This window comes from Anthonomus grandis, chromosome 3 (genome assembly GCF_022605725.1).
Source record: "Anthonomus grandis grandis chromosome 3, icAntGran1.3, whole genome shotgun sequence".
Classification (NCBI taxonomy): Eukaryota; Metazoa; Arthropoda; class Insecta; order Coleoptera; family Curculionidae; genus Anthonomus; species Anthonomus grandis.
Genome location: NC_065548.1, coordinates 3,199,510 through 3,213,555, shown reverse-complemented (window position 1 = coordinate 3,213,555; position 14,046 = coordinate 3,199,510). Strand labels below are relative to the sequence as shown.

Below are 14,046 nucleotides of genomic sequence, written 5' to 3'. Positions count from 1 at the left end.
TCTGGCATATTTATGGCAATTTTTTTGGTATATTAGCCAACCTTGATTTGGAACAAATTCATTTTAAAACTATCAATGTCTTCTTCTTCTTCCTCGCTACCATGTCGTTATTCGACAGCCGCCCAAGCCCATGCCTTTATGAAAGGTGTGTCACTTCTCCGACACGTCTGGAATTGTCCATGCCTCTCGTGGGAACTTTAAAGGAAATAGGAATGGAAATGTTTAGATTAGTTAGAAAGATTAAATAAATTCTCACGCGTCAAGCATGTTACATGCTATCAGCTTTAAGCCATCAACTAAAGTGCTTTATGTGGGTTTAGTTCACAGTTTTATGTCGTCTTTGATAAGTGCTCAATAATTCTTTGAGTGGTCTTAGAATTGGGTCTAGCCAGTATACATTCAATATTTACAGGGCCATTCAAGTTTTTTATTGCCATATCGTATCTTAGCTTACAATTTATCACATCCATATCACAATCAAATATTAAGTGGTTAAGGGTTCCAATTTGTCCGCATATACAGTTTGGGCTGTCTTTTACTCCTATTTTATTTAAATGAATTGGTGTCATACAGTGGTTGGTCCGCATTCTAGTCATTGTTGTTATCATGTCCCTACTTTGATATTCAATATCACTAAACCATGGTTGTTTTCGAGGCTTCTGCTCCATTTGTGTATATGTACTGTTTACTTTTTCTTGTCTCCACTTCTTGAATTCCTCTTCCCACATATATTAGAAGATTTACCCTTCTATCTTGGGTAAATCGTCTTGAGTCAATCAGGTTTGGTTGGTTTACTCGTGCCAGATTTCTTCCGGATTGGGCCAGTTCATCTGCCTTTTCGTTGCCCCTAATTTCCGTATGACTTGGTACCTATAGTAGCCTCATGTCTGTGTCTTTGCTCTTGAGAATTTCTTGTCTTGTTGTTAAGGTTATGTAGTCAGTGTCCTTATTTATGCCTGTTCTTGTTATGGCTTGAATTCCGCTAAGAGAATCTGTGACTATTATTAGTTTTCTACTTTGATGGGCTAAGGTTCTGACTGCTTCCCGGATTGCTATGTTTCTGCAGTAGATATAGGAGTGTAGTCACTTAATCTTCTGTGTATTTTCAGAGGCGGATCTTCACATACTATTCCTATCCCGCATGTTTTTGTTTCTGGGTCAACAGACGCATCAGTGTAGCATATGGTATAGTCAGTGTAATTTTCTATTATTTGTAAAAATTTCCTTTTATTGTTTTCTTCTTTACGTAGATTCGTTTTAATAAACTGTATTGTTTCAATTTGCTCATTCCTTGAAAATTCATAGCATGGGAGTAGATGCGATTTGTGTATTCTTTGTATGTGCTGCAGCATAAGGTCTAGTCGTATTAGTGCTGTGGGTGGGACATTTTTCCAGTAGTTGGATCCATTGTTAATGTTTGTATATATGCTGATCATGTTGTAAATGATTTCATCTAGTATGTTGATATGTTTTGATATAAATTTGGTAGATATCCATCTGCGGCTCAATTCCAATGGCATTTTCCCTGCTTCAGACAGAACTGTTTTTATTGGTGTGGATTTCATAAGTCCTAAAGCTACTCGGATTGCCATGTATTGTACCCTATTTAGCTTGTTCCAATTGGCTTTTGAAGTCTTGAATGTACATTGACATCCATATTCTAGGTGGGTACTATCGATGTCATTAATAGTTTCATTCAAAAACCATTAGTTTTATTAACATTTTTTATAGAAACCTTTTTTGTTCTCCATTAAAAACCCTTTAATTTAGACTAAATTTCATCAAAATTAGGCGAAAATTTGCATGTTTATGGCTATTTTTTCTGGAAAGTTTGCCAACCTTGACTTGGAAGAAATTTATTCAAAAACTATTAATTTTATTAATATCTTGATTCAAAAACTATTAATTTTATCATAAGAAAAATTTTTGTTTCTCCATTAAAAAATCCTTTAATTTAAACTAAATTTCATGGAAAGCACATTTATGGCACAATTTTTTAGAAAAATTGGTCAACTTCGACTTGAAATAAATTGATTTAAATACTATTAAATTTATCAAAATATTCATGGGGACAAAAAAACAAACTAATTTTTTTTGAATATAAAAGGAACAAAAAGTAAACTGTTTTTATTAAGTACGATCTTGCCTTAGTGCAGATTTAAAAAGGTGTTGTTTATCCAGCATTTAAGTTTTGTGTCAATATCTGGAAAAAGGCCAATTTACATTGGTCCCAAGATTTTCTTACTATTTCTTTATTGTGCTTTGTTTAATTAATTTCACCAAATTTGCATACGTTTTATCACCGAACAATAACAAGACTAGAAGGTTCACTTAACGCTCCGCCTCTTCTTATGCCTATCTCACTCGAATATCGGACGCTACTCTTTTTAAGTCTCTCGAAGTCGCTCTCAGGCAAAATGCATATACCGGCTGTCTGATATAGCATATTTAAAGTAGTATAACAGTTGTCTCACAGAGTAGCTATTTATAGGTAGAACTATACTGTGCTAGAACGTTATAGCGATTGTTTTGCGATTTGGTTTTATTAGGGATTTTATTAAGGATTCTGATAAAATGCCACGAATGTGTTGTGTTAATGGATGTTTGACTAGAGAAGGGACAGAAATATCATTGTTTCGGTGGCCCAGGGATGAACATAGGTAAGAATTTATAGAATCGTTTTAGTATAATCGTATATAATCGTATAGTTTTGAATGATAATTTTTTTAATATTTATATTTTATGCATAATAGAGGGTAATAATTTTATTAAAATGAGAGACAATAATAATAATAATATTAATTTTTTTCCATATTCATTAGTATAAAAGAAATTGTAAATGATATTTCTAAATGTCAACTTTGGAAGCAGGATTTGGGATTCGTTAATAATCATAGGTATACCAATATGACTCCAGAAAAATGTAGTAATAAATTAAGAGTCTGCGAATTACATTTTCCTCAGGAAACCTTAATGCGTAATACCGTAAGAACAAATCTGCTGTAGAACGCTGTCCCGTCAAAAAATGTATGGCAAAATAGCGGAGAAACTAGTAAGTGTGTTCATTTTTTATACAGATAAATTTACCTTGATTTATTTCATGAATTGTAACAATTTGTTATAAAACATTATTGTTAAGATAAACTAAAAAAATTAATATTTCAGGTGAGGCTAGAAGATTAAAAGAAACAAAAGCAACACAAACAAGTGTAGAACAAGTATTATTCAGCAATGAAACAGATTAAGATTACTGATAATGTCGTTTTTCTTATTTTTTAGTTACATGTATGCATGTAATGTATAATATAATAATTTAGGATATGTTATAATTATGATCTTCAATCAATTAAACAGTTTAAAATATTTTCTTTTTTATTTAAATACCTACAGCTAAAACAGAATGGGTCACAATAATATTAATTACATAGTTTGATTTTTTTTTGAAACACCCCGGTAAGTGAACCTTTATTTTATTTTGATGGCCAATGCGCCGTTAACTGTCTGCATTACCCTCGTACGAGCCGACACAGCTGAACACTTGCGTAGTTTTTTTGCGATCGGCGGCTCGTATTTGAGAGCGCTACTTCAAACACCCGACCGAGAGTGGGACTTCTAGTCTTGTTATTGTTCGGTGGTTTTATGGTAAAAAATATGTTTATTTAATGATAAAAGTTAGTCACCTTTGGCTATTTCGGAGAAGTCCCTACTCACTGGAGCCTCTTTTCAGGCCTTTTTTTTTCGCTTAATCTCGCTTTAATCTAACTCATATATGAAATTAAAATAAACTTTTAAAATGTATGCCTTTAACTTTTTGATTCTCTGCCAAGTTTCTTCCCGTTCCTGACACGTGTTTGAGGTTCTACAATACCAGCAACTTCACCTATATAAAGTCAGGTTTGATCCTTGTTGTGATGTTAGTAGAGAAACCTCCCTTGATGGGAACACTTTACAAATTTTATTGGAGAAAGTGATAGTACTTGCTTAAAGTTCCCATGTATGAAAGACAATTAGTTCTTGCCAAAAGCGACTTTACACATGCTTAGGTCTAAATATCCTTAAAAGTCATTTAGATAATTATTGATCTAAAATAAAAAGCATGATCAGTCTCACTTGACTGTCTGTAAACTGGATAAAATAGGCCTATTTCGAAGGTAATTTTGCACTAAATGTTGATTATGATTATTAGTTTGTAAGTGAAACGGCTGTATATTAACGAAATACCCCATTTTTGCTATTAATTAAACAAATAAAGTATGAGACTGAATAAACTAGTGACATAACCTCACAATAAAAATATCTTTCTATCTTTTTTTATATTTTATAAGTTATTGAAAGTACCTTTCGATTATTTTCTCGGTTGCGGGTCTTAAAGAAATTGAAAAAAAGAGATCTATTTTTAATCATTACAGCTGTGTTAATAGCATCTCGGTGTTTAAACCATAAAGCCTAATAATATGACTTTGCATGTTTCAGCTGCTTCACCCCTAATACGCGACATGCTAACCGTAAACCCAAAAAAGAGATCGGACATAGAAAAAATCTGCTCACACTGGTGGGTCAACGAGACCTACGAGTTAAGCTGCCTGGACATCAGCGAAGAACTGGCCAACCAAACACCCGTAACTATTCAACGACATTATAACAACCCAACGCCTAATTAATTCGAACCAATTCCAGGTTAGATTGGACGTTTTACTATCGCTAGCACCGCCCGCCCCGCAATTAGAAAGCGAAAAACTGGTCGTGACCGGCGACGTTTCCGACGAAACCAAACCGGAATCGGCGGTTGCACCGGTACGATCGCAGAGCGCGGGCAGCTTAATGGAACTGAGTGCACCCGAGAGGCGGATTATCGATTTTATTAACGAGGACAAGGTCACGCCCAAGAGGAAACTCGAGAACACCGTCAGTACCGATCGGGCGAATATCGATAAGAGACGCGAGAAGATTGTTAAGGAGAACACCGTCGCCGATATTAGCGTAAGTTGGGTTTGCAGTTCCTTTTTTTTAATTCACTAATATGCGGGTGAATAATTTATAGAAGTTTTTTAGTTTGTTTTATAGTTTTCTAGACCAAAGGGGTTTTCTTCTTTCTTTCTTATCCGAGGGGTTTTCAAAGTCAAGTCATTTTTTTTAAGGTCTTGTAGAACTTGTCAAACGAAGTGGCATAATTAGAAATTCCAGTTTTCGGGATCGGGAGCCCGTTTTGAAATCCCGCGATAAAAATCCAAATCCCGGGATCCCGGGACCGATCCTAATTATATTTTGAATAAAATATTTAACAGTAATAACAGTATCCCGAGCAAATAAAAATGCAGTTAACTGAAAACAAATTATTTAAAAATTCAGAACTAAAAACATTTTCAGTACATTTGTACATTACGTATTACATATTACATACCTAGGTACCTACTACCTAACAACCTAACTAAAAAGTCTAAAAACAAACATGAGACAGAAACACATCCTTCAAAAAAAAAATACAAAATAATTTTTAAATTAAACAGTTAGTTTTGTTTATAAAAAATAAAATATGCTCTTAAAAACACTAAGGTATCTAAAGATAAATCACCTAAACGAGATCTATAGTTGGATCAGTGGATCTTTGCGTTTACGTCATCACGTTTCAAGGTGGATGTTTATATGAATCAATCAGTTGTCAAACCAGCATCAGTGGCGGCGGCATTTAATTTTTAAACTTAAAAAAAATAATAGGTTTTTATGCCCAATTTCCGTGGCGGCGATTTTCGCCAGAGATGAAATCTGCGATTCTTTGAAATTTGTTTTTAGTATATTGTCACTTTTAGGGCAGCTAATTTATTTATAGCTATTTGCTGTCTATTTCAACCTGCTGTTCTTTATTACTGGTAGAATATTTCTTTAAATTACTCACGTCTTTTCTACTTATAAATGCAATAGGTACTTCATAGAATTTTTTGAGATACATATTTATTTTTAATTCCAAGTTTTTGACATAAGGTACTTCATACACAGTGTCTTTTAGGACCTCATAAAAGTTATCATAAGTTTTTTTTTACTTCACAATAAAATATTAATAACAATTTTTAATAAAGAAAGATTTTCATCGAAAATAGACAGTATACATATTATATAACAATAAATTTCCATGAACTTTATTCCTTTAAAGCTCATGAAAAGCTTTAACACTTTGTATAAAGGTTTAAGACATAATTATAATGTTTTCATGAGCGTTTTAAACAAAACAATTATTATTTACTTTATTGCAGTCCTATTTCTAAAAACAAGTTATCGACAAAAAACAAAAAACATTTGTACCTCCATTCAAATTTTTCTTTTTACATAATTATGTGCTATTGAATGCCCTCCACGATCGCCAGATTTATCACCTCTAGACTTTTTTCTTTGGGGTCACTTAAAAAGCAAGGTTTATGCGACTGAACCCACTTCGTTAGAAGATTTACAAGGCAGAATTGTAAATGAGTGTCTTCAAATCACGCCTGAAGTATTGCAGAACGTGCGACAACGCTTTGAGCAAAATCTTTTTTATTGTATGGAGAATGGAGGTGGCCATTTTGAACATTTATTATAAGCTAACACTTAAGCAAATTCTTTTTAAATCTGTTTTTGCGATAATTTTTTGAATGACTAGACTTAAAGTCAAAATATTCTGTAATATACGATCTAATTTTTTGTCTCATAATTTCATAATACTTGATGGTTTTGTCCTACTGCCTGGCATTGTTTTTCTTAAAAGTACCTTTAGTAGTCTATGATAAAGTAAAAAATATTGAAAATTATCTTTTAAGGTTTAAATGCGAAAATTTTAAAAAGTACTTACTTAAATTGCGTCAAACCAAGTACCCTTGTAAAGAGAATTAAAAGACTTTTCCAATGAGGTATCACTCGACCCCCCTTCCCATTTAAGATTTCCCATCACTTGTAGGTGGGAAAGTGATTTTGTGATTATTAAGTGTCCCGCTCGAAAATAAAATCGACGGGTCCGAGCGTTTTTTTAAAAAGTTAATGGACTGCCCGTTATTGGCTCTGTTTCGTTTTCGATGCGCCACCCGGTATATTATATCAGTATACTTCTATATAAAAAATGTATTATATTTAGTACATTTTTGCGAAAACGGGCACCCTCCTGGAAGGAAATAATCGATTTTAAAACCCGACGGGGAGCCAATGATGTTGAAAGTTTATCATAGACATGCGATCGGATGTTTGTCCTTGTCTAACTCATAACTGTTGCGCCGACCGTAGGTCGAGTATTTTGAAGACTTACGTTCTGTGTTCTTTCTCATTTGATTTGTCTAAATTAGAAAGAGAGCGGAAGAGAAACAATTGTGTTGAGTTGAATGATAGTTTAGTGACGTGAACGCAAAGATCCATTGATCCAACTATAAGTTTAGTCGCAAATGTGACCGCCGAAGAAAAGGCTCTTTCAGCTTCGACACTTGTTGGCGGTACTATCAGTAAATATTCATAACTATATGTCACAAAAAATCGGGATTTTCGAGACCTACAGCAATCCCGGGATTTTCGGGATTAAAAATGTCCCGGGACCCTGGGATCCCGGTCTGGAAACCCTAGGCATAATACGAGAGTTATTTCTTTATTTAGTTAAATGGTAACCGTTTTCACAAAAATTCCTTAAAATTGTCCCCGTATGTTCGATTAACACGCAATCTTGCTCGATATACAGGGTGTCCCAGTTAAAACGCTATATATGGGGATTTCGTAAACTGTAAGAGATATAGTTTCGGTTAAATGAGGTAAAAGTTGTGCTGGTCCAAGCCCAATCAGGTGTGATATTAAGTCAAAGTCAAAACATGTTTTATTGTTAAAAGATTAACATCTCAATGACAAAGCTAAAATAAATTATAAAATTATCTAAGTACATAGGTCAAAATTCGGAATACAAATAAAAATAAACACAAAATTGACACAACATATAAATAAAGCACTTGATACAAACGAAAAATAAAATAGGGTGGGTACATAAATCTTAACATTACTCATACGAGTCGATCATTAAGAAATTCATCGTAAGGTGTAATAAGCCTTACTAATCAAAAGTTTTTTACACTGACATTAGGAACACCTCACTGACGTGAGGACAAATGGTGATACATTTTTTTTGCATCATAGATAAATGATCCCTTTACAAGGGCATTTGTTGGTATGGGTAAAGGTACATGTTGTTCTTGACGAGTATTATATTGTCCTTGTGTAATAAGATGCCTATATTTTCTATGAACTAAACACACACTGTCAAGAATAATCAGACACGGCAAGTTCATAAGTTTATTATTTAAAAATACCGTCCTACATGATTCCCTTAATCCAACATTGTACTATCGTGCCGAAAAAAAACTGGGACAGCAAAATCTCCTAAATCTCTTGGTCTATTAGAATAATATATTTTGATGTTTTCAAAGTTAATTTAATTTTGTGACAGCCGCGTCAACAAAATCGTTCTTTCAAAATGCCTGAATTTTCTCCTCAACAAAAAGCAATAATATACACTCGTCTGATGGATGTAGTTCTTATAAGAAGAATTGGACATTAGTAAAAATACCGTTTCCTTAGCTAAGGCAAAATTACAGAATATGGAGCTATTGTAAGAAATCCAGGTCCTGGTCGACCAAAAATTTCAAACGACATTCAAGATAGAGAGTTAATTGGCTTTCTAACAAACAATCCGTTTGAAACAGCAATAAAGGCGAAAGAAGACACGCATTTTCCTGGTTCTGCTAATACAGCTCGTAGTAGGATAAGAAATTCGGAAATTAAAAGTTGCTGTGCAACACATAAAATATTTTTGACTGAAGCAAACAAACAGAGAAGATTAGAATTTGCCCATCAATATGCACACCAAAACAACATGGGAAACGGTAATATTTTCAAATGAAAAAAACCTTTACGTTCCGCATTTACAGGCCTTCTAATACCAGATGTGATGAAAGATATACATGTTGATTAATTGCGCTGAGTTCAATTAAAAAAAATAAAAGTAAAAAGTTAGTTAACTCACGATGAAAAAAAAGGTAATTTAGTGGACTGTAAACACTTAATGAGATTAACTAAAAACTTGGAAAAAGCTGTTGTGAGACCTTACCTTCTATTATCGGTGGCCGAGATTTACGAATTATCTACACTTTCACGCTAGCGATTTTTCGGTGTTGAGTCGCGACTCTAAACTGTTTAATAATATAATAATAATAATAATAAATAAATTTATTTGCCAGTAATAGTACAAGTTTACAATGCATTATTGGTATACATTCTTCATACATGATAAATGTATTACTGCAAAATGGAGTTTAAGGCAGTAAAACTGATATTGAATAAACTCCGTGAAAATTTTGTAACTGTAACTAACAACAAAGAATATTAAATTAATATATAGATTCAATGTTAGCACAATAGCAAATCATAAGTAGTATGTAGTTTTATAATTTCAACACAAGTAAATTACAACACTGTTTTTACCTAAAACATTCTAATAGTTCCTAGTTCTTATACTTATAGTAGACGTTTGTACCTATCCAAAACACAAGTACACTATACCGTATGAAAAAAAAAGATAAATAAAAAACAACAAGACTTAGTGGTGTGTTAGCAAGTTATTTTTATATAGATATTTGAATTTTGTTGGCGTGAGTATTTTCATTTCGAGAGGAATATGATTGTATATTAGGTAAACATTATAAGAGAAAGATCTTGCAAACAAGGCAGTCTTATGGAAAGGAGGAGATATTAAGCCCCTATACCTTAGGTTTAAGTTGTGAACATCTGTTCTAAACTTTATTTTGTTGTACAAATATGGTGGACTTTTATTAAATATTATTCTGTGGAATAAGACAGCGGAGTGAAATGTACGGCGATTTTCCATATCCAACCAATTGCAAGTTTTGAGTTTGTGAATTACTGGCTCAAACTTCCTTATGCCAAATGCAAACCGCAAACACGACCTCTGAACTCGCTGTATCCTGTCCCTATCCTGTTTGGTTAGGCATGGACCATACAATGCATCACAATAATTAAAGTGGCTTAACACAAGAGCATCTGACAATGTTAATTTTAGTTTTTGACTTAGTGCACGCCTATGTGGATATAACAGCTTTAAATTTGCATACGCCCTCTGTACACACGCAGATACATGTTCGCTGAATCTTAAATCTGTATCTAAAATTACCCCCAAATTCCTAGATTTTTTTTCAAAGGTAAGCTCTGAGTTATTTAAATTAATTTTAAGTTGGTTTTCTAAGTCAATTTTTTGTTTTCCAAAAGCAAGTATTTTAGTTTTTAAAGGGTTTAATTTTAACTGGTGTTTTTCTGAGTTTCGAACTAGTTGATTCAAATCTTTATTTATGTTAAGTTGAGTTTGTGCTATGCTATTAGGTGTGACAGAGTATAATAATTGTTTATCATCAGCAAAACTATAATCAATACAGTGTTCAAGGGCATGTGTGAGATAACAGGTGTATATGCAGAATAGTAACGGGGATAGCCCGGAGCCCTGTGGAACACCACAGTGAAGCGACCCTTTGTCCGAACATCCCTTATCAGTTTCTACATATTGAACCCTATTAGATAAATAGCTTTTAATTAGATCGACAGCACTCTGTGAAAATCCAATATGCAATAGCAAAGCGAACAGAACCTGGTGGTTTACCTTATCAAACGCTCTTGTGTAGTCTAACAATATCAAAACACATGAGTTTCCAGAGTCTATATTTGACATTATTGAATCAACCACGTCCAACAATGCTGTACAGCAACTGTAACCTTTTCTAAATCCCGATTGTCTCAAGGGAAGGATATTGTGTTTATTCAGGTGTTCTATTATTCTAGCGGTTAAGATTTTTCCAAATATTTTCGAGCAGGGTGATAAAATAGATATGGGTCTTAATTCTGAAAGGTTTGTGGGCTCGGTTTTAGTTTTTGGCAACGGAAAAACCCTAGTAATTTTCCAGGAGTCTGGAAATTTAGATACGAGAATACACGAGTTATAAATATTAACTAAAATATTTAGAATCTGAGGGCAGCATAATTTTAGCATTTCACTGTTTAGACCATTCGGACCAACGGCATTTGATTTTATTGATGATAAGGCAGTGTAAACTTCCTGTTCATCCGTCAATCTAAAAGAAAAAGGCTCAATAAAGTTTTTTGCCGTACTAGTAGTATATAATAAAATCAAGTCCGGATCTGGCGGTTCAAGTTGAGAAAATTGAAGAAAAAAGTTGTTTATTTCATTCGGGTTATTAAGATTGTTGGGAATGGTATCACCGGACTTTTTGTTTAAAATATTAAGATTCTTGAGAGTTTTCCATAAAATCTTTCCGTTGCCATTGTTATTCTCTAGTAAGTGTTCTAGGTAGGCTCTTTTTTCTCTATTTATAATACTAGTAGTTTCGTTTTTAATGTATTTTTAGTAATTCCAATTTAGAGGGGTTTTATTTTTTTTTAAATTTGTTATAAGCCTGATCCTTTCGCTTGATAAAACATTGAACAGCATAAGTACACCATGGCTGGTTTCTATGTTTATAGTTAATTGTTTTATAGGGAGCTAATTGATCAAATAAGTTAAGTATTGTATTAGTAAAAAAATCAACTTTCAACACATGATTATTTATATAATAAGTATTATTTAAAGGAGATACAGCCAGGCAGTTGAGCACGCTTTGTTTATCTATTTTACTTAAGCATCTTGACCTTATAGATTTGTAGGTGTTTACTACATTTTTAAAATAAGACTGACCAAATACTAAATAATGATCAGAGAGATTATTTACTTTATTAGTACCGTAAAAATCTTGCCTGGCTTCCTGCGTAGAAACCAAAATAATATCGATTAGTGTTGAGCTATTATTTGAGATTCTAGTCGGACTATTAATTGTTTGTTTTAGATCAAAGAGTTCTATTGTTTTCCTGAAATTCTGTGATTTTGTGTCCTCTATATTTAGCAGGTCTATATTTATATCTCCACCACATATAATATCATGGCAATTTGTATAAAGTTGTGATAAACTATTCTCAAGGGTATCCAGAAAATCTGAGACAGAGCCTGAAGGAGGCCTGTATACAGTGCCTATTATAACGTTTTTGTTTTGAAGTTTAATTTTAAGCCATACCTCCTCTAGTACTGGCGAACAATTTAAATGTAGCTGCTCGAATTCAATTGAATTTGAAATAAATATACCAATACCTCCGCCTCTGCCTGCACTGCGATCTAATCTTAAAAATCTATAACCATCAACATTTAAAACATCGTCCGGTATACCACAATGCAACCATGTCTCACTCAGACCAACAAAGTCAAATTTTTTTTCCAACAAAAATGTTTTAAATTCAGCCAAGTGAGGTACCAATGATCTTATGTTATAAAATGCGAATGAGAATCCTTTCATTTTTTTTCCACTAAGTCCGATTAACTCTTGGAAATTCTTCAAAAAATGGCAAATGTAATCATGTTAATAGTTAAATTTGTTAATTAAATTGAGTACTTCAGTAACGTATTTATGCAAAGAATGAGAGAAGAATACAAAAAAGTGTTTTTCTTTTTTTCCCTTAAATAAAAAACGATAGGTTGATATAAGTTACAGATTTTTGGCTACGTAGGATAGGTACTCTACTAACTTGATACGAATTTTAAAATCGAAATCAAAAACTTAGGGATCTAGTATATAAAGGTAAACAGAAGCTTATATATAAAAAAAAAACAGGATATGAACAAAAGTGACAAAGAAAAAAAGAAATAAAAAATTCTTACTAAGTTAACGCATTTCACCTTTTTACCCCTAAAAAATTACAATGATTGTTCCAATTGTTTCTCAGTTTTTATTATTTCACTCTTTCCATCCTTCGTTACATAAATTTTCCCACTTTTTGACCAGGCGTTTTCTTTTCCGAATTTCTCTTTAGCTAGCTGCAACAGATGGTATTTGTGTTTTGTTAGTTCTTCAACAACGACCATATTGGATCCTTTAAGTATTTTTTTCTTGAAAAAAACTTCTTGCCTGGCTGCCACGGAGTTAAAAAACATTCTTACCGGCCGCGGTTTGCTGTCAGTCGGATTTTTCTGTCCTATTCTATGACACGCATCTATATCTAAATCATCTATTTTCAATTTAACAGCAAGGGTTTGCTGGACTTTTTCTTTTAGTTTTTCACCATTGGATTCCTTTAATCCATAGAGCCTAAGCTGCTTAGCTTTCGAATTTTGTTCTAAATTGTCTACCTTTAAATGCAGCTCCGAAACTTTATTTTGACTTTCCTCCAATTTTGTGTTTAGATCGGTGACTTGCGCTTGTTTGACGATTAGAGCTCGAATAAATATGAAACGCGCACTGTTTAAGGCCTCAAAACAAAAAAAAAACTAAATTATTTAAACAAATAAAATACTTCCTTAACAAGGTGAGTCAACCAAAGGCATTAAATTTAACTAAAGAAAAAATACCGAGTGATAAAAGAACATGAATTAATATGAACTAAATAAACTAAATGAAAATTAAATGAAAACTTAACAATACACATATAACTAATCATTTGGTTCTGGATTAGTTTTAGAGGACCAGGCGTTTGTCAAATAGTGCGGGGAAGGCTTAATGCCCTAGGATATTGCAATAACCTGAACAATGTTATGATGCCATCGGTTGGTGTAGTCTATGGGCAAGATTTTATCTTCCAACATGTTGCTCCTATACATACAGCCCGTATAGTTCAAAACTATCTAGACGAAAAACGAATTCAAGTTTTACCGTGGCCCTCGAAAAGCCCTGATATCAACCCAACTGAAAACGTTTAACGGTAAAGTGGCAAAATATATGTATAAAGATAACTTTATAGTGCTAGCGGTATAACGGCAATTCTTGCAAAATACTGCATTTTGTGATACAGATGTTCTTTAGAACCATTTAAAAGATTTGGCCCGAAGAACACTGGAAATTTTCCGTGTGGGTAGATTTTAGAGGGGGTGGGGGGTTAAAATTAAAAAAAAAATATCAAAAAATTAAATTTACCCTAGAGGCGAGATCTGGGTGTCAATTTCATATA

General features: G+C 33.2%; 1 protein-coding gene across 3 annotated transcripts in view; it reads left to right on the top strand.

Annotated features, from left to right (window-relative positions):
• Positions 1–14,046, top strand: part of LOC126734700 (uncharacterized) — a 95,832-nt gene that overhangs the window by 24,075 nt on the left and 57,711 nt on the right. For all 3 annotated transcript variants that reach the window (XM_050438419.1, XM_050438418.1, XM_050438417.1), the window contains exons 8-9: positions 4,474–4,619; positions 4,678–4,980. In XM_050438419.1, coding sequence (XP_050294376.1) covers positions 4,474–4,619; positions 4,678–4,980 — 449 coding nt within the window. The remainder of the gene's footprint in view (positions 1–4,473; positions 4,620–4,677; positions 4,981–14,046) is intronic.